This window comes from Lampetra fluviatilis, chromosome 43 (assembly GCF_964198595.1).
Source record: "Lampetra fluviatilis chromosome 43, kcLamFluv1.1, whole genome shotgun sequence".
NCBI classification, from domain to species: domain Eukaryota; kingdom Metazoa; phylum Chordata; class Hyperoartia; order Petromyzontiformes; family Petromyzontidae; genus Lampetra; species Lampetra fluviatilis.
The window spans coordinates 2,856,423-2,875,842 of NC_136317.1; the positions used below are offsets into that span (position 1 = coordinate 2,856,423).

At 47.7% G+C, this 19,420-nt stretch overlaps 1 protein-coding gene and 1 long non-coding RNA gene across 3 annotated transcripts in view; one reads left to right on the top strand and one right to left on the bottom strand.

Annotated features, from left to right (window-relative positions):
* Positions 1-19,420, bottom strand: part of LOC144947015 (serine/threonine-protein phosphatase 2A regulatory subunit B'' subunit beta-like) — an 85,487-nt gene that overhangs the window by 60,259 nt on the left and 5,808 nt on the right. The window contains exon 1 of one of the 2 annotated variants that reach the window (XM_078876136.1): positions 852-3,105. The exons of the other annotated variant lie outside the window; for it this stretch is intronic. Coding sequence (XP_078732262.1) covers positions 852-2,936 — 2,085 coding nt within the window. The 5' untranslated portion in view covers positions 2,937-3,105. Of the gene's footprint in view, positions 1-851; positions 3,106-19,420 lie in introns of those variants that run through there. 2 annotated transcript variants of the gene reach the window in all.
* Positions 11,433-17,662, top strand: LOC144946933 (uncharacterized). Its single transcript, XR_013639958.1, has 3 exons — positions 11,433-11,516; positions 12,996-13,118; positions 17,362-17,662. It is a non-coding gene; the product is annotated as an uncharacterized LOC144946933 (long non-coding RNA).

Sequence of the window (19,420 nt, forward strand, 5' to 3'; positions counted from 1 at the left end):
CCGACACAGCCAATTAGTAAGGTTTGTCACGTAAACAGAACATGCCAATTCATTACTAGTACAGCACACCGGTGTGTTGGAGAGCAAAGCCACAACGTTTCCAATTTGAGTACGACGTTTCGCCAGTAATTACAACTAGCTTCATGAGGCGACAGCCAGATTTGTTAATGTTAATCAAAAACACTGCTTTCGAAGAGACATGCATTGAGCAGGCTCAGGGTTCGAGCGAGGGGGGAAGAAGTGCAGTTGATATATTCTTGTAGCTGTAGACTGCCATTTAAAAAGGGTGGCGATTTAAAAACGTTGAAATTAATGGGGGAAAGAAGGCACCGAAAAAAATTTGATTATAGACTTCATTTTTAAACGTAAAGCTTCAGCTCGCTCAAGCGAGCGTGGGGTAGTACTCGGCTGCTGTTTATATCCCTGACTCAGTGGTGTAAATTCCACATTCCTATGATGGGGGCTGAGTCACTCCATAGGAAACAACTGTTGACTTCCCACCGCGCGGTATTAAATTCGTGAACCCTGGAAGAATGATGGGCTACTTTGGTCACTGAATGGGATTTAAAAGGACGCTTTTTACGACTTGCAGTTGTGAGCTTGCGATCACTGCGCCACCCAACCGGGTGGGGGAAATAGATACAATTTACAATGAGAAATTATAAATACATCTCACGTTCAGTGGAGCCTGTTGAGGCCAATTCGTATACACACGTTAAGTTTTATTTACAGCCGGGCTTGAGAGCTCACTTGAACAACTGCCTCTTGCAATGAAGGCCTAGGACAAGGCAAATTAAGATGTGTCGGAGTGTTTCGCGGACCACTTAACGCACGGCACGCGATTGAAATACCTTCAGCACCCTCGGCGACTGACTGAGCACCACCTGATCAGCTCCATGTCTCCCGGCGCCCCATCTGTTGGCGAGCGATTCGATCCGATACGACTGCTTGACGCCGTCAACGAGCGGAGAATCTGGTGTTGCAGAACGAGCCGGTCCAATAACCCGATGTTGAACCCGATTCTCTCGATCTACAGCCTCTTTGTCGGAGCGGAGTCCGCTTGTTGAGATCACCGTCCCGGTTGAGGCGCTGGGTGCCATTGTCGAATGTTGCCGCGTCGCCGTGTCCTCGCTGCCGCCGTTATCTGCGCAACCCGCGCTGCGAGAGAATTCCTCCAACTCATTGATTAACCTTTCGAGATCCATCATCTCCTCCTCGTGGCTTGGGGATGTCTCCACATGCCGCTCTCCCGGACGGTTTCCTCGGTGGCTGACGATCACTGAAGGACGCTGCACGCCCGTACGATGCGCCACTACCGCACCTGTCTCCGGAAGGGTCACCCCACTCACGCCATCACGGGTGAATTGCCCGGCTCTAGGAAAATCCTGTACTAGGCCCTGCTTACCGATGACCTGCGAAGGAGACCCCACTGCTTCCAAGTTCCATTGTCTAGAAACCCAAGGTGCATACACATATCGTGGCCTTTGCAACTGTTTGTCTGATGAGAGAAAGAGACCTTGGCCCTGAGCGGCAGTTGGAAGAGAGGACTTGGTGCTCACGCCAACATCTTCTCGTTCTTCCACGATATGCAAGGCCTCCGTACATCCGACCCCCTCTTCTGGTAAGACCCGCCGAACTTGCACGGGCACCGAACCCGAGAGGACGTCACTAACCAGCGATCTGGCAGCGGCGACACGCTCATCATCCGACTGCCCTTCGAGGTGGCCCCCAGCTTTAGCGCCGCCAACAGCGTCCGGGATCACAGGCCCCACGACATCCTCGTATCGGGGCGGCCGCTCGCCCCCATGCTCCGCCACCCCCTGCAGCTCACAGAGGCTCTGCAGGAAGTCGGCGAGCGCCTCTTGCCGAGGTCCATCCAAGCCCTCCTGCGGGGTCGGCAGCTTTCTCAAGTGCATCGACAGCTGCGACACGAGCTGCCGGTACTGGGTCTCGGCGTCTTCGTCAGTGCCGCTGCCGCCGCCGCCGCCGTTGGGCGAGCTCTTCCGCTGTCGGATGCTCCTGCGGATAATCTCGGTGCACTGCTTTAGGTCCTCAGAGCAGCGCAACAGGATGTGGAGGCACGACTCAATGCCCTCGCGTCCGTACGCCCGCTTCAGAAGGCCCTCCACGTCGGCCGGCGTCAGGAGACCGCCTAGCGGGAGGCCCGGGAGGCCGAGATCGCGCGTCTCCGAGTTTGCCGTGGCGCTGGACATAAGCTCTGCGAGTTCCATCGCGAACAGCTGACTCTCACGCTGGCTGCCCGTTTCCGCCTTCACCTTGCGGCCGCCTGCCCTGCGCATCACTACACCTGGCGGATTTGTGGCCGATGCTGGCTGGTGGCCACCACCACCACCACCGCTTCCACCACCTCCACTGCTGAGTCCACCGCCAACACCGCTACCAGTGGACGGAGACAATGCTGCCACCTTGGACCAATCCCCAGAAACCTCCTTGGCCTTTCCACTTGCCAAGTTAATGATGGTGTTTTTCTGTGGCGCTGCATGGGGACCAACGTGTTGATGGTGATGATTATTATTATTATGATGGAGACCGTGATGGTCATGGTGATGCTGAGAGAGCTGCTGTTGTTGATGATGCTGCTGATCAAGATTCTGCGGCGGCTGCTGCTGACACTGTTGTTGGGTTCCTGCGTGATGATCGCCGTCTGAAGAGGCCCAGGAGCGATGGTGCGGTAATCCATTCCTCCTCCCCGCCGTTTCGCCATAGCGAGGCAAGCTGTGCAACGGGGCAGCTGTGGGCTCAGTGCTTGGACGGCGGTGGCCGGCGGCGGGCGGTTGCACGTCCTGTAGGCCAGCAGGGCTGTAGTGCACGGGGCCCATGGGGCTTCTCTCCACGAGGACACTTCCGAAACGCTGCACGGACGACATCTTGAGGGTGTAGGGCACGGCTTGTTGGTCCAGCCACCGCGACTCCATCTGTTGTCACCCCCGCTTATTGACGGACGACAGGCGAGTCCGTGTCTTCATCGGTGCGGTCGTACACCATTGAGTTGTCGAAACAAAATGAAATGACTTTCAGAAAAACGTTTTGTTCTTTGGCAAGCTATTAATTTATGTCCTTCATGAATTACAGCGTAAACAAGTCAACTGCCGTGCCTGGTTGAAAACAAAAAAGGAATGTTAAAAAAAGACAGGGTTTGACAAACATTAATAGGAATTAAAAAAAAAACACGACTGACAAGCCTCGACTATTGTGGGTAAATTATTTGGTTACTGTTCTACTGCCCGAGCTTATCGATTCTCGGTCAACATAATCTCTCCAGCCAACTTTCCTGCCCTTGACAATGAGCACTTGTTCAATCACGCGCCACTACACCCGCTCGTAGCTTCCCTGCAATGAGCTGCCACCATCTCTCTCGCTCTCCAGGCTCCCCCTCATCCCCACCCCCCCCCCCTCAGGGAGCTGTTTAAACATCCCACGTGGGCAAATCTGCCCGTAAAATTGCTCCCGACTATTAATGCACATTGGACGCGTACTCACCGCCAGCCATGACATCAACAAGAGGACCGAGCGGGCCGAGAATTTCCTGCGCGTGACGGCGGGGCGGCCTACACTGCACGACTACAAGTGCACTTTTGTTGGCCTTCGTACGCCTTTATTGGCCATCCCTTTGAAAACAGGGTGTTCCTTCCAAGCGGGCATCTTTATTTATTTATTTTCTGTGTGGTGGGAAGCCAAGGGGGGGGGTGGGCAGAAAAAAAGGTATGTCTGCAATGCTTGAATAACCACTTTATTTTGGATTTTTTTTTACCCCACCGTCTCTTGTTTTCTTGTTTTCCTTCTACGCGACTGAGAATGATCTATCCCTCAGCGCTTCGCCGTTAACCGCACGCCGGCGCGAGACCTCCTGCGTGGCGTCAATGGGATTTTTTCTGTAATGTGCTCTCGGCATCCGGCCGTTAGCGAAGCAACGTTACGTGCGGTCTGCCATTTAACGAGGATGATTCAATCTGCGTGTCCTTTATGGTTTCCAGATGACTCGATCGCAGCCGAGGTCACACTTTCAAATGTGCGAATGCGTACACATACGCACTTTTGTTTTCCAAATAAGCGCGGATTAGCAAAATGTTGAGACCTTTCTTTCCTCTCGGGCTCGAGAAAAACAACCTCGTATTATTTATAATTAACCTGCTAACTAGTGTATATGTGCACTATAATTAACCTGTTAAAGTAACTCTGTGCCTTGTACGCAGCGTGCATATACAATTCTGTTCATACGTATAGTAAGTTACATTTCTGTTGTTTCATTGATCACGCTCGGTTATGCTAACTAACAAGTGCATCTCACTCGCACTAAAGATATTCACTTCAACGAAGCAGCATAAACACACAAGTATTACCACATTCCACCTGATAGAACACACGGCAGCTAATGCACACCACACAAACATCGCACAATGAACATTAAAGCGCGGCATTATAAATACAACTTACGTTGCACTCCTGAAGGAAGGGCTGCTATGCGAGTAGACTGCAACAGCAGTGAGCATGTGCGCCCTCTCTCCCTCTCACTCTCTTTCAAATACACACGCGCACACACACACGCACGCACACAGAGACTCTGGAATGAATGCTACGCCACTACCGCCAACTCCGCCTGCCACAACCACCACGACCACCGGCGGCACAGAAACTCAGAGTGAGGAGCGTTCCGTACTCTGGCGGGAGCAGGTGGGCAAGCAAGCACTCGCCGTGCTGGCACTGAAGCCCAGTGTTTTTCATGGGAGGAGTGTGGGGGGGCCTAGCGAGCAGGTACAACACGCCCCAACGCGGCCGTGCGTACTGATCATTACGTGACACACGAACGCAGCGCATGTGTGCGGGTGTGTGCAGATATGTCCACAGATATGCGGCGGCGGTGGCACAGTAATTAGTGCGCTGCGCTACAAACCCGACGAGAATTCGATTCTCGCTCACGGCCAACACCGGTGAAGATTATCTGAACTGGTCTAGGGCCTCCCCTAGGTCGACTCAGCCTCAAATGAGCACCTGGTGCGGTGTGTAAACATTGCCACTGGGGAGAAAAAGGCGGTCGGGCGTGGTGTTGGCCACCCACCCCCTTGTGTACTGTGCCAGCCTTCATAGGTGTTCGCTAACTGCACTTGCCCTAACAGTCTGTCAAGGCTACACGGGGGATCTTTGTCTTTTTGTACCGATATGTGGGGAGCGGTAGTGCAGCAGTTAGCATGCTGCGCTACAATCCCAGTAACCAGAGTTCGATACCCGCACAGGGGCAACACCGGTGACGATTATCTTAACTGGTCTAGGGCCTCCCCTAGGTCGACTCAGCCTCAAACGAGCACCTGGTGAAATGTGTAAACATCAACACTGGAGAGAAAAACGTGGCCGGGTAAGGTGCTAGCCACCCATCCCCTCGTGTGCAATGCCGGCCTTAATAGGTGCTCGCTAACAGCAATTGTGTCAACAGTCTGTTTGGCCTAAACTTTACTGATATGCACAGCCCTTCGATCACTTGAGACACAAATCCAGCAATTGTTGCCAATACACTGCTGGATAATTGCCTCCCCACTACGTGCGGATGGTGGGTGTCGTCTGACAATTCACACTAACCAGCCTCACCACGCTGGTTCGTGTGAATTGGCGAAGGCAGAGAGTAGAAGTGTTAGTGCTGGGCAGAGGTGGGACAAAGTCATTGTTGTGCAAGTCACAAGTAAGTCTCAAGTCTTTGCTCTCGAGTCCCGTGTCAAGTCGAGTCAAAGATGAGGCAAGTCCAAGTCGAGTCTGAAGTCATCAAAATCATGACACGAGTCTGACTCGAGTCCAAGTCGCATGACTCGAGTCCACACCTCTGAGGTGGGACAAAGTCATTGTTGTGCAAGTCACAAGTAAGTCTCAAGTCTTTGCTCTCGAGTCCCGAGTCAAGTCGAGTCAAAGATGAGGCAAGTCCAAGTCGAGTCTGAAGTCATCAAAATCATGACTCGAGTCTGACTCGAGTCCAAGTCGCATGACTCGAGTCCACACCTCTGAGGTGGGACAAAGTCATTGTTGTGCAAGTCACAAGTAAGTCTCAAGTCTTTGCTCTCGAGTCCCGAGTCAAGTCGATACAAAGATGAGGCAAGTCCAAGTCGAGTCTGAAGTCATCAAAATCATGACTCGAGTCTGACTCGAGTCCAAGTCGCATGACTCGAGTCCACACCTCTGGTGCTGGGTATAACTGATGTTGGCCTTCGCCTGTCGTCGATCAGACTTTGTGTCACTGACTAAAAGCACAAGCAAAATAAATATTGAGTTGTCGAAGCAAATCGAGAGCTACCTTTGAAGTCAGGACCCTTAAACACATCCAGATACCAACTTCCATAGACTGAAAGTTTACACCTAAAAGTTTACTCTCGTTTCATAAGATTTTGCAGACACTAAAACAAGGATGTACGTTCAAATTTTTTCAAAGTTATAGGCATCAACTCGACAATATTTATTCCAATGTTTTGCTCTCTAGGCCTTCGAGAACATAATTAGAATGTACAAGTCACCCAGTCACTCAAAAGGCCTAAAGCCAGATGGTGGGACAATTAAAGAGCGAGCCTTAGAGGTCTGGGTATTGACAACAACAGCTGCAAGATCTGGCAGAAGGAAGGGAGTGATGGCGAGGTGCAGTGGCACCAACAGTCTTGATTGTGATGACCTGTTGACCTTCGCTTTCAAGTAGTATAATAATCAGCTGTAGTCAGGGTGATGGATTCAAATCCTGACAGCGGATCAAATTCAGCACATCATCCTTCCAATGTCGATAAAATGGGGACTACTTTTTTTCTGGTTGTCCTATAGATACTGAGCCGTGTCACAGAAGGTGGAATTTCCTCCACTAGCTCAGAGTGGCCAATGAAGGTGGACGCCACCTCTACGCTTGTTAGTCGGTGCTCAAGATGCCCGTTGACCCAATGTCCCTAGAATTCATCTTGTTGGTTCTTTCGGTAAAGTCACGTAGAATGGAAATAATAAAATAATAAAAATGAAACATAATAAAATAATTCTCACGACGTTTCGGCCACAACGCAAGCAGCCGTCCTCAGGTGAAGAACAGGTCTGTCGAGTAGACAGCGTCTGAAATTGTATTGAAGCGTTTGTGATATTCCCCTATCTTACAGTGAGACTCGGTATGGTTTAAATGAACTGTGATATTACGTGACTGGTGCACAGAGTTGGTTTCATCATTGGCACTTCATGAACGGTTATTACGTTGAGCAATACACAAAATTACAAACACACAAGGCATAGATGCAGTACATATGCTGCCAACAAACACTGCACACCCACCATAAAATTATAATACAGAAATCCTCCACCAACCGCGGACTTTCCAACCATGTGTACAAGGTTTATTATTTGCATACCAATTTACCAATTGCGGCCTGGAAATCTTAGTATCCATGCGTCAGCACTGGGTCCGCAACGCGCGGTTACAAATTATTATTGGGCATCATTCCTCGTCCAGTTGCAAACAGATGGAGATTAGCCCACTTGCTGTACCGTCTTCTCCTGGCGAGCCAGGGTATGGCACTTCCTTGACAGGCACTGGAAGGGAGTTTCACTAAATTTCTGCGATTATCCACTAAATGGGACGGCACACGAGGGGGTGGGTGGCCAGAACCATGCCCCAGCCACCTTTGTCTCCCCAGTGGTGATATTTACACATCGCACCAGGTACTCATTTAAGGCTCAGTCTACCTACGGGAGACCGGTTCAGATATTCTTCACTGGTGTTGATCATCAGCCGGAATGGAACTCTGTTCGCCGGGTTTGTAGCAAAGTGCATTAACAATATACCAGTGCTCCCCTACCACTCCACACATGCACACACGCTACATACATACCTCAACTGTAAAAACAACTCTGAAATACTAAACAGTTCAGGTGAATGTGACCTTGGGTGAGCGTGGCTTTGGGGAACTGTATCATTCGCTACCCTACATTTAATTAAATACAGCAATACCGGTCCCATTCACTCACACCATCACCTACCCACGCATTTCCACTGCTCTATTCGTATTTAATTATCACAGTGCTGTGCAAGATTTAGTAATTTTTTTCTGGAATAAAAATAATTCAAACACCATCACCTACCAACGCATTTCCACTGCTCTATTCGTATTTAATTATTACAGTGCTGTGCAAGATTTAGTAATTTTTTTCTGGAATAAAAACAATTCAAACACGAGATGTAAAACAAATAATGAGCGGGTCAGTGTGTCCCGAAATTGGCAACAATTCAGAATCTTTGTGATGCAGGGTTACGCTTTGCATTCGATAACCGATTGCTATTTTTTTACACGGCAGTCAGTGGTCGTGCTCCTAGAGGCTGCTGAGGTGGTACGACTCATTCAAATGCATTCACGAATTCTAAAAAAAAAAACATAATTTCTTACACACACACGAGATTAGATGCATGTGCTGTGAGCTTTAGAATCGATGTCCAATCAACAAATTGATGCATTGTTCCACACCTATTACATGCCTCATGCACCGCGCTATAATCAATTCCCAACTACAGCTGACATCAGTAGCGAGTGATAATTACCAACCCAGTGATAACCAAGCCGGTCCTAAGTGCCCCCCCCCATTCACCGCCCCCCTTCACTAACCCAGTCAACAGCGTCGTGAAGTATGGTCTAACAAACCCTTACAACTGACACGGTCGGTGGGGGCTTTCACCCAGCAAAGTGACTGCCAATTGGATGTTCGGTTAATTTCCACGTGAAAATCACACGCAAAGCACGGGTCCCCTTCCGCGTATCCTTCACGGTACAGTGTTCACACAGGGCCCCCCACCCCCCCGGCAATGGCGAAAATAGATGGTGAAACATGTTTACCACAACTTTGTTCAGAAAACGGATGAGCTGCTGCCTATCCACACTGCAAGTTAACTCCACAACGCCATGCAAACGCTACACGGGACGTCTACGTGAGTCACCAGAGCAATCACAAATACTATACTAGACGATAATATTTTTATTTTTTTTGTTTTTTTATTTCGGGCAGCGCTTAATGTAGGGTCGGCGTTCCCCGTAGACTCCCTAAACTAGAACTCCCTAAACAGGTCAGGGGACACGCTGTACAGTATACCATTATGTAACACGACAGCTCCTTACCGGTCTCACTGAGGGGTATGGGGCTTGCAGAGTTTCCCTTTAAGGGGAGATGCAAAATAAAAAGAATACAACAGCTTAATAAACCTTGTCGATTCGTAATTTGGCCGAGTGTACCGTATTTCCCGGGCTGATCAACGTGAGTTTTAAAAAGTTTAGTTCATGATAACGATTAAATAAAAGAAATAAAAAATACTTTTAATTTCATCTACAACTCTGCAACTCTAAATTTCGATTTAAAGCTTTCGTGACTGCAGGGATTCATCTTCTTGGTTCTTTCGGGAAAAGTCACGTAGAAGGGAAATAATAAAATAATAAAAATAAAACATAATAAAATACAATTCTCACGACGTTTCGGCCACAACGCAAGCAGCCGTCCTCAGGTGAAGAACAGGTCTGTCGGGAAGACAGCGTCTGACCTGTTCTTCACCTGAGGACGGCTGCTTGCGTTGTGGCCGAAACGTCGTGAGAATTATTGTATTATGTTTTTTATTATTATTTTATTATTTCCCTTCTACGTGACTTTACCGAAAGAACCAAGAAGATCTGCAACACTGGTTATGTCACGCAAGAGAATACGAAGGAGACATAACAGCGTTAAAGCCACTCCACTTCCCCTGACGTAATTAACTGGCTCAAGCAGCTCAACGTACGAACAAGAGACTTTACTGAAGTTACAACTACGATTATGTCACTGGAATGCACGTCCCACGTACCACAAATGAAATACTCTCATTGAGCGAGAATGTGTGACAAAGTCGCAGTGCCATGCATATATCACCCAAGCATGTCAGCGGCATTCCCAAAAGGTGACTCGAAAACTTTTTTATTCTCATGGCAGATCTTCAACCTCGTTCTAGATTTGAAGTTTTCGTGACTGCAAGGATCCATACTCTTTGGATTTTTTTCGGTAAAGTTACGTAGGTTAAAAAAACCTCGTGTTGAGCAGGCCAGGAACCAAAGCCTGGGTCCGTGTCTGAGCAGTTCCAGGAGTAATGAATTATCCTCATTACACGTGGTGTCATTTTGAAGGTGAATAATATTATTTTTTTGAAAAAGTATAGATTATTTACAGGAGTCAGTGGTTTGACACACCTACCAGAAACTGAGTGCATCATCGCCATGGGAGCGTGGATAAAAAAAAGTCAGAACGTCCGAGGAAGTCCCAGTGCGTTCGACACCGTGGTAAATTTTACGAGCATTTTCTCCTCGATCCACAAAGATGGACAAATTATTCCCACCTGAGTTTCAATACTAACTGCTCGACGTCCAAGTAAAGAGCCACCATGCGACTAAACTAACGACGGCTCGCGTGTTCGAAGGTGTCCGAAATGCACGTGCGAAATCGCGAAACTTCCCCATCTGCTTTTGAATCGCCGTCCTCCTTTGAAGTCACACCCCGTCGCTCCCTGCCGTTGTTAATCTCTTGCCCAGCAGCGTCGCAACTGCCTGCACTTTACTCTCTCAATCTCCCAACGTCGTCATCGGTCATCAGCTGGACAGCCGCTGGTGGATGAAGGCCTCTCCCTCAATTCGTCAACATCCCTCGCTTCCCATAATAGAGGCCTTTTTTTGGGTTAGAATAGCGCAAATATAAATGTGTCGTTAAACCTGCCACCACCCGACACAGCCAATTAGTAACGTAAAAAAAACGTGTCAATTCGTTACTAGTACAGCACACCGGTATGCTGGAGAGTAAATCCACAACATTTACAATTCAAGTACAAAGTATCGCCAGTAATTACAACTAGCATCATCAGGCAACAGCCAGATTATTTTTGGTTACTTTCCAACACACCGGTGTGCTGTACTAGTAACAAATTGGCTTGTTTTGTTTAGGAGACAAACCTTACTAATTGGCTGTGTCGGGTGGTGGCTGGTTTAACGACACATTCATATTCACACGACCCAACCCAAAAACCTTTATTATGGATAATATTGGTCGCGAAAGCCTACTAAGTGTTAAATCCTTCACTTTATCAAAATGCAACAATGCCCCCACCACCTCCTGCACGCGAGTTGACCTCATCGCTCCGTCTCCGTGGTTGGCGTCCTCTAGGGCATATTCTATCCCCTGGCTGCCATTCTATTTCTCAGTCCCTTCCTTCAGCTATTCTTGTCTCTTCCAGCCACAATATTTCCTGCTCAAGCCAATTTACCTTTCGTTCACAGTCATTGCGGCATCTCCGATATGTGTTAATTCTTCGACGCGTGTGTTGCTCTGTCTGTCCCTTAAGTGAAATTCCGAGCATGCATCTTGTCTATGTGCTCTTTTTTTCTACATTATCTCCCCGATATTCATCTCAGATTCCTTGCCAGGTGGGATTCCACAAGCAGTGAACCCTAACACCTTGCCACCTCCTGTCAAGTGCTATGGTCCACATTTCAAAGGTGCAGGGATCTGGGTGTACGTGTGTGTCGTTTTGCAGGTTCATTGTTTCTTGCCGTCTCACTTTCTTTGTTGATCGCACCGTGAAATGAATACGATCGTCATCCTCTAAAAATGCAGCCCTTGCCCGCACGCATGACGCGAAGATTACCGTATAACACAACGGAAGAATGAATTCATTAATTCAACACCGGCACTCACAGTAACATTCCCAAGTGACCGGCCAAAACATCTCAGTCGGACCGACCACATTGGCCGTGAGTCATCACTCCACTAAACTTTCCTTCGATAAAACCAAGATGCTATAAATGTACCTAGTCACTGTGGTGAAATAAAAAAAAGTCAAATAGAAAGTAAACATGATTTTTACTCGAATGATAATCAGCCTTTTGACGAACAAGTCAACATTTTCCATTTCATTTGCACTCAAAAACTAGACTTGGTACTCATCTATGATTTATAGTTCAGTCACACAGCTGATGTAAGTATGTTGAACTTGTTTCGCACCGTACGTAGCCAACCGTGCTAAATTTGGCGACTGATTGAAATGAATCCAATTCTAGATTTGAAGCTTTCGTGACTGCAAGGATTCATAACTCTTAGGTTCTTTCGGTACGGTGCACCGTACATGCAGTGTACAAGCACCGTACTTGCAATGTACAAGCACCGAGATGGTTATCTCTCCACACCCACTCATTGGCTCCTCCCTGCCCAGCACCCTATATATAAAAACACGTGTATTGAATAGCTTTCTTCACACGCTACAGTAATTTTACTGGAGCAGTTACACCTGATGACGGAGGCTTGTGTTGCTTTCGAAACGTCGTGATTTTATTTAGTTATTTTCATTTATTATTTTTTTTACTTACGTGACTTTACCGAAAGAACCTAAGAGTATGACTACAATTGATTTCCACAATCGCCAAATTGGTGGCGCTGGACTAATGATGATTATGCCACCCCCTAGCGTGATGATAATGACACAGTCCTATCATGATAATGACGATAATTGTCACTCCTATGATGATGTTATTTATTTCGTTACAATTATTATTGTGTCACTGCAATAACATGAAGATCATGACAATGATGATGAACGTAATGAAGACGACGATATCTGTATTTGACGATTTACAACAGCCAACCAAAAAGCATGGGGTCCATTTTTGAAAACAAAAGGTCAGAGAGCAACAAAGGTCAAACATTTAAAGAACCAAGTACACTCAACCAGCGATGATGAAAACACAACAAAAGTACGGTCATTTCAAACGTTCATTCATAACATGCCCAACACAACAGCAGTTACAACACAGCACGTGTATCGCTTACACAAAAAAACGGGGAAAAAACATGAAAGTTAAACCAACCTCTTGTCCTCAACCAGCCCACCGCAGTGCGTGCAAGGCATGCCGGAGACTTATACAATTACCGAGACGTTGCTATGTAATTTAATTGTTTTTGATTTTTTTTTTCGTTTTTAGCAAAGACTGCAAAAAGGACCGGGGCGCACACGTGGCCGTCGCTCACTCTTAACACCGCCAACCGAACGAGGCGGTGTGAAGTCCCAGCGCCGAGCCCGGCTGTCGTTGTCACAGTGGGCGATGGTGAAACGTCCCACCTCTCTCCAACTCTCTCCCTCCGCGATCGCCCTCGCTGCCCACCCACGCACACCTCCCCACCCTTCCTCCGAGCGTCCACAGGCAAACCCCCTCCCATCCCACCACCACCCGGAGGCGACAGCTGCCGCTCGCCGTCCGAACTATGCCCGTGCCAGGCTAGGTTCACTTGTGAGGCCACCCGGCCCGCTCCGGGTATCGCGTGCCGCCGCAGTTGTAGCACCATAGAAAAAAATATTTTAAAAAGAACCTTGAACTATTAAGGCCCACAGAGCTATACAGCTTTTTTTCAGAAGCGACCTGGCCACAAATGATATCTCAACGAAGTGGCTTATCATGTGGACATTTATAGCACCCAAATAATACTCTAAACGGATGGTGATTATAAACGTGGAGGGGAAAACCAGATGACCCGTATAGAAATCCACACGACCACGGAGAAAGAAAGACATGCAAATTCCAAATACACAGCAGGTGTCAGGGTCTGGGTTGAACCCACGACCTCCTGCATACCAGACAAGGGAGTTAACATCTCGCCAACGCGGCACTTGGGTCGACGAGAAACGAGAGAACTGTCATGGCACTGCACAATCACTGACGTTCGCCACCAAGTGGCAATGACTTCAACACGCCATTTGTGCCAGGCTAGGTTCAATCTTGACATAAAGCTTTCGTGACCATGGGAATTCATATTCATATGGGTCACTTTATTTTCATTCATTTTTATTTTTATTACTTTATTGTTAGAATGTTTTTTCTATCTACGTGACTTTACCGAAAGACCCAAAGAATCGGCTGGGTTCACTTTGAGGTCAAGTCAAGCAGCAAAGGGGCACTGAACAGGAGGTCCTGGAGCAGACATGAGATAAATTCGAATTATTATGGGTTATTATGGGTTATCATGGCAGATGCACCACCAATACTTCTCACTGTGTTAGCTCTGAGACTTATCCAACGTTCTGCTCATTGTTAGAAGCGTTAATCCAAGTAGCACAAAGGCAAAGATCCACCATATAGCCTCAACAGACTTTTGTGGCAACTGCTGTCTGCAAGCACCTATGAAGGCCAGCAATTCAAGCTCCACAAAGACACACACCTGCCCATCATTGTCTTACCTGTGCTAATGACGACGGCGACCACCATCACAACAGGTGCTACTCATTTTAGGCCGAGCTGACCTGGCAATGCTCAGGTGAGTTTCAGATACCAATTACCATGCCCAGAAATTTCACTGAGAGGACTGGCATATTAACACAATGCGATTCTACCTATAACAAGTATAATACAAATTAAAGCTTGTCTTTTTGTAAGTATAATTCAAGGAAAAAAATCCCCCATATAGCCTGTATAGGCTTTTGGAGCAAGTGCTGTTAACAAACACCTATGAAGGCCGGCACGGCACACGAGGGGGTGCGTGGCCAGCACCACGCCCGGCCGCCTTTATCTCCCCAGTGACAATGTTTACACACTGCACCAGGTATTCATTTGAGGCAAAGTCCACCTAGGGGAGGTCCAGGACCGCTTCAGATAATCGCCACTGGTGTTGGCCGTGAACGGGAATCGAACTCGGGCAGCCGGGTTCATAGTGCAGCGCGCTAACCGCTACGTCTGGCAAATAACATTAGCAAGCTGCAGCGTGTACAAAATTGTCTGGCACGTGTCGTGACAGGTACTGCAAGATCGGACCATGTCCGTCCAGTGCTCGCCAAGCTGCATTGGCTTCTAGTTACCGACCGAATATGTTAGAAGGTCGCACTCACTACAAAGTGCTTGCCACATATGAACCACAATACCTTGCTAATCTCGTCAAGGAGCATAAACAAATACGCGAACTTCGGCCATCCTCACAGCAGCAGCTTTTGGATAGCCATAGAACAAAGACGGTTACCGCATTGTGTGCTTTCAGACGCTCTTCTGCGGCCGTCTGGGACCCATTGGAGCTATGCCTTTTCAAATCTAAATTGAAAATACATTTCTTTAGAACTGCTTTTTGTGTTTAGTTTGTTGTCCTTCCCCACACCTCGGTTTAACACGGTTGGCTGCGTACGGTGCGAAAGAAGTTCAACCCTACCGCTCCCCACCAGCATGCACGCACGCACGCAACACACCGCACCCTGAAACTTCACACAGCCACAGCTATTATTTCTAGACTTTCTCTCCGATGACCTTTGGTGGGAAAGGCAGAGACGAGGTGCCGAGAGGGGCGGGGACAAGTGCGGGCGGGTGGGTGGGGATGGGGGTCACGTCACCTTCTCACCTCAACGTGCCGAGGTGACACGCTGGTTAGCACGCGACGCCACGCTCTGCTGCCAGTTTCTCCCCGATATTGCAATGTGTTCCTCTGAACCAGCAGGTGTGGTGCATGCCAGGATGAAACTAAACTATTAAAACTATATTTAGTTTATTTTACCAGATATACACCACAAATGATAGCTCAACGAAGTGGCCAATCACGTGGACATTTATAGCAGTCGAATACACTAAAAATGTGAGTGGGAAAATCGGAGGACCTGGAGACATATCCACACGACCACAAGAAGAGAGAGAGAACATGCAAACTCCAAATATCTCTCCACTGCAGCACCGCCGATACAGCTGGCACAGTGGAGAGTGCATGCGATACATCTGTCAGTCATCTCAGTCAGCCAACCCATAGTACCTGGGCCTGTCCCTCGACCTCCTGCCCACAAGCCTTTGACACGTCAAGTTGCCTTGTGTGAAAATAGCCTCACAACAATTACCCTGGCCATGCCACCACCACTTATTGGCAAATTACAGTTGTTGTTATATAAGGGTGGCGTGTAGGTTGGCACACTGCACTACAAACCCAGTGAACTAAGTTCGAATCCCAGCCACGACTAACATCAGTTGCGGGTATTTGCCCGGCCTCTGCTAGGTCGACTGAATGCTTAATTGAGTACCTGGTGCGGTGTGTAAACATCATCAATGGAGAGACAAAGCTGGCTGCATCGTGCTCCTGGTCACACCACCCCCTTGTGTGCTATGCTGGCCTTAATTTGCTCGCTAATAACGGGGAAATCTGTTTGGATATATATACACACTTGCCGTACAAAGATTCTTGCCAATTGTTTTTAATCAATTGTCGTAAGGACTTTGTCACATGTTAAAAGTCAAAGTGCCTCTCGTTGGTCAATCGAGCAATGACTGGTTGCTCACCGCAATTGGTGGCACTGAGCGATTGGTGGAAATTCCACGTTCCCAATGGTAAGTGTGTTAGAGAGACAAATGCCAGGTTCTGTGAGCCAGACGTAGTCAACTTCACGTACACTTGGAAATGTGTGAGGCTCCTTCTGGGGGGAAAAAAATACAGCCGACATGACCCAGCGCGGCTAGTCAGACCTGTTTGCCTTCTTCTGGAAACTACAAAGGCAACCCCAACACATGGAGACGAGACCAGCCTCACTACCTTAACCCTTTCATTAAAAGGTGGAGAAATAAAATAGGAGCAAGCGGCACCACCAGCACGGTTGTTTTATTTAACTGGCAGGAAAGTGAACTGAGTAGCTGCTGGGACATACCATTGTCAAGTGAGTATAAAAAGCGTGACACTGACGCTTATTCTGAACTCTAATCCTGACTCCTAATCCCTACCCCTGGCCTTGACACGAAAGTGTCTCCCTGACTATAGCACTGTCATTAACACTAACCCCAGCAGTAACACTAGACTTAACCCTAATCCTGACACTGGTATTCATTTTATCACCAACCGTAACCCTAAACAAAATACTAATTACGTAACACTCTGTAAGGCCAAGTGAACCCAGGATCAGCCTGTCATTTGTTGAAAGCAACTGCTGTTGCTGATGATGTATAACAGATATGAATTGAACTCTGTCGAGTCCCCGACGTTCACCTTTTCACGAATCAAAGTATCTCCCCTGCTCAAACGAGGAACGCGCCACCGCTCGTCTCTACTGGCGGACCCTCAAGGAGTGGTGGAAATTCCATCGTGAGGGCCGATCTCAGCATAGGACAACCACTGCCGACTTCCCACTAAGCAGTCCACTCGTAAATGTTCTTATTAGGATCCGTCTAGAGGGATGACGGTCAGGTGTCGACTCCATCCGACTCGACATACCCGACCGAGACTTGAACTCGCATAACAGCTTCCGAATGTGAGTTTAGTGCCCCTCACCGCAGCCCCACGCGGCCAGCCTCACCGCTGTTATTCATACGTTACTGTCTCACGGTGTGTTTTGTGAAGGCGCAGGTGAGACAGCCAAAGGCACGCGCCTAAGCTCCCCCGTCCCGGCGGAGCGGGCAAGACGGAGCGCGTGCCGCATACCTGCGTGGCTTCCAGCGAGCCTCGACGTGGCTCTCCGCTCGCGCGCCACGACTTCCAGTCCGTATTTGGTACCAACAGAGGAGTGGACGGAGTGATGCATCGTGGTCAATAATGGCTGTGCGAGTCAGTTACCGCTGTGGTGTTGGGATTTTAATCGTGGTTTCAGGTTACCACAATTAAGCCAGAGACTTACAAAAATATGTAGTGTATGTATAAATGTGTTCCCCAGTTGTATCCCGATTGTGCCATTCGACGTTATGTCATTATATGAAGTATACATGCTGAAAGAAAATAAATCACGACGTTTCGATCGCAACACAAGCGGTCGTCCTCAAGTGGGAAAAATATAATCCAGCAATGAAACTGGATTATATTTTTTCTGCCTGAGGGCGATCGAAACGTCGTGATTTATTTTATTTTATACCTACGTGACTTTACCGAAAGAACCAAAGAGTATGGATTCCTGCAGTCACGAAAGCTTCAAATCAAGATTAAACATACTGAACTCTAGCAAAAAAGTGCACCTCAATGTGTTATACGTAAGCATGTATGCATATATGTTTAACTTCTTTTGCACCATACGTAGCCAACCATGCCAAATCGGAGGTGCCGGGTAGCCACAGACTTGACTGTGGGGATCTCTTCCACTCTATAGGGAAGCATTTTCCCATCCGCCCTTCCACGGAGAGAACAATGTTCCTTGCATGATAGACAAACAAATGTTTTAACCCTTAGAGCTCGAATTTAGCCAACTGAAGTACACACACTAAATATTTTTGTTATGTCATTGGTGACCAGGCTGAGAGCACGAAATAACAACACTTGAGAACGCAGTTTAATTATAGGTGGCTGCCAGGATTTTCAACCCAAGATACCAGCAGTACCAGCTCAGTGCGCTGACCTCTGAACCAAGTGGGCATCCCGATGCAGTCGGACTCTTAAGTGTAGCGAGCTAATGCAGTCGAGTGGAGATTCTATTGCGGGAGAAGTTGTAGGAGTCTGTGCCCCCTATTTAACAAAGCTTTCATCTTATCCCCTCACACCTGGCTTGGGAGAGACTTACATTCAAGATACAGAGCATATTAAGAACAATGCAGTTTATGCCAACCACACCTTGTTATTGTGTTTTTCCTTTTGCATGTCATCCTACGCATGGAGTTTTACACATAGGTTGTGGTATGAGTGATCATGCCCCCCTCCATGTTTAGATGAAGCGTGCTTTTGTGTGTTGTGTGTATCGCGTTCTACAATCGTTCTTGTCTGGTCACCAATGATGCAGCAACAAAAACTTTATCACGTTCAATTTGACTTGTCACTATGTGTGGCCTATTTTAGCAATTTCAGTTGAACTAATATGTGATGAACAATCTCTGCAGGGCGCAGAGGAAGATGCACCACCTAGCGTGGATTCAAATGCATTACCCAAGTGTGCCGATGCAGAACTTTAAAAAATACATGGATGAAGGAAAATATGTTCATGTTGTTTTGTGAACGACACAGAATTGAAAGTGATTCACCGAACTCATCGTTGAATCGAAACAATTCTTGCGATGTGATCTTTTCCGACCAAAAAGCGGCGCACGCATTGCTGCTGTGACGGTTCGGATTAAAAATGTCTTCACGTCACAACACCAAAATCAATAACGCAACACGAGTTGAAAAATACGTCCTTCTCGGACACAAGGCCGACTGTCGTGCAGGTCGCTGTAAATGTTAGACACGGGCGCACATCACCGTCGCATGACAGTATGCCAATCGTACAATTCGAAATAAAGATTGCGAGATGAAAATAAATAAATGCATACAAAAAAGGAGCGGCAGTAAGGCAACAAACGGTAATACAAAGCAGCAGGGAGTGAACATCTCAAACAAGCCACAGCAGCGGGCTCGCTATTCATTACAACGATCACTTTGCCATTTGTCACGTAAGCTGTTAATGTGGTTGGAGGTGAACGGAGGAATGTGGGGATTAAAGGTAAATGCC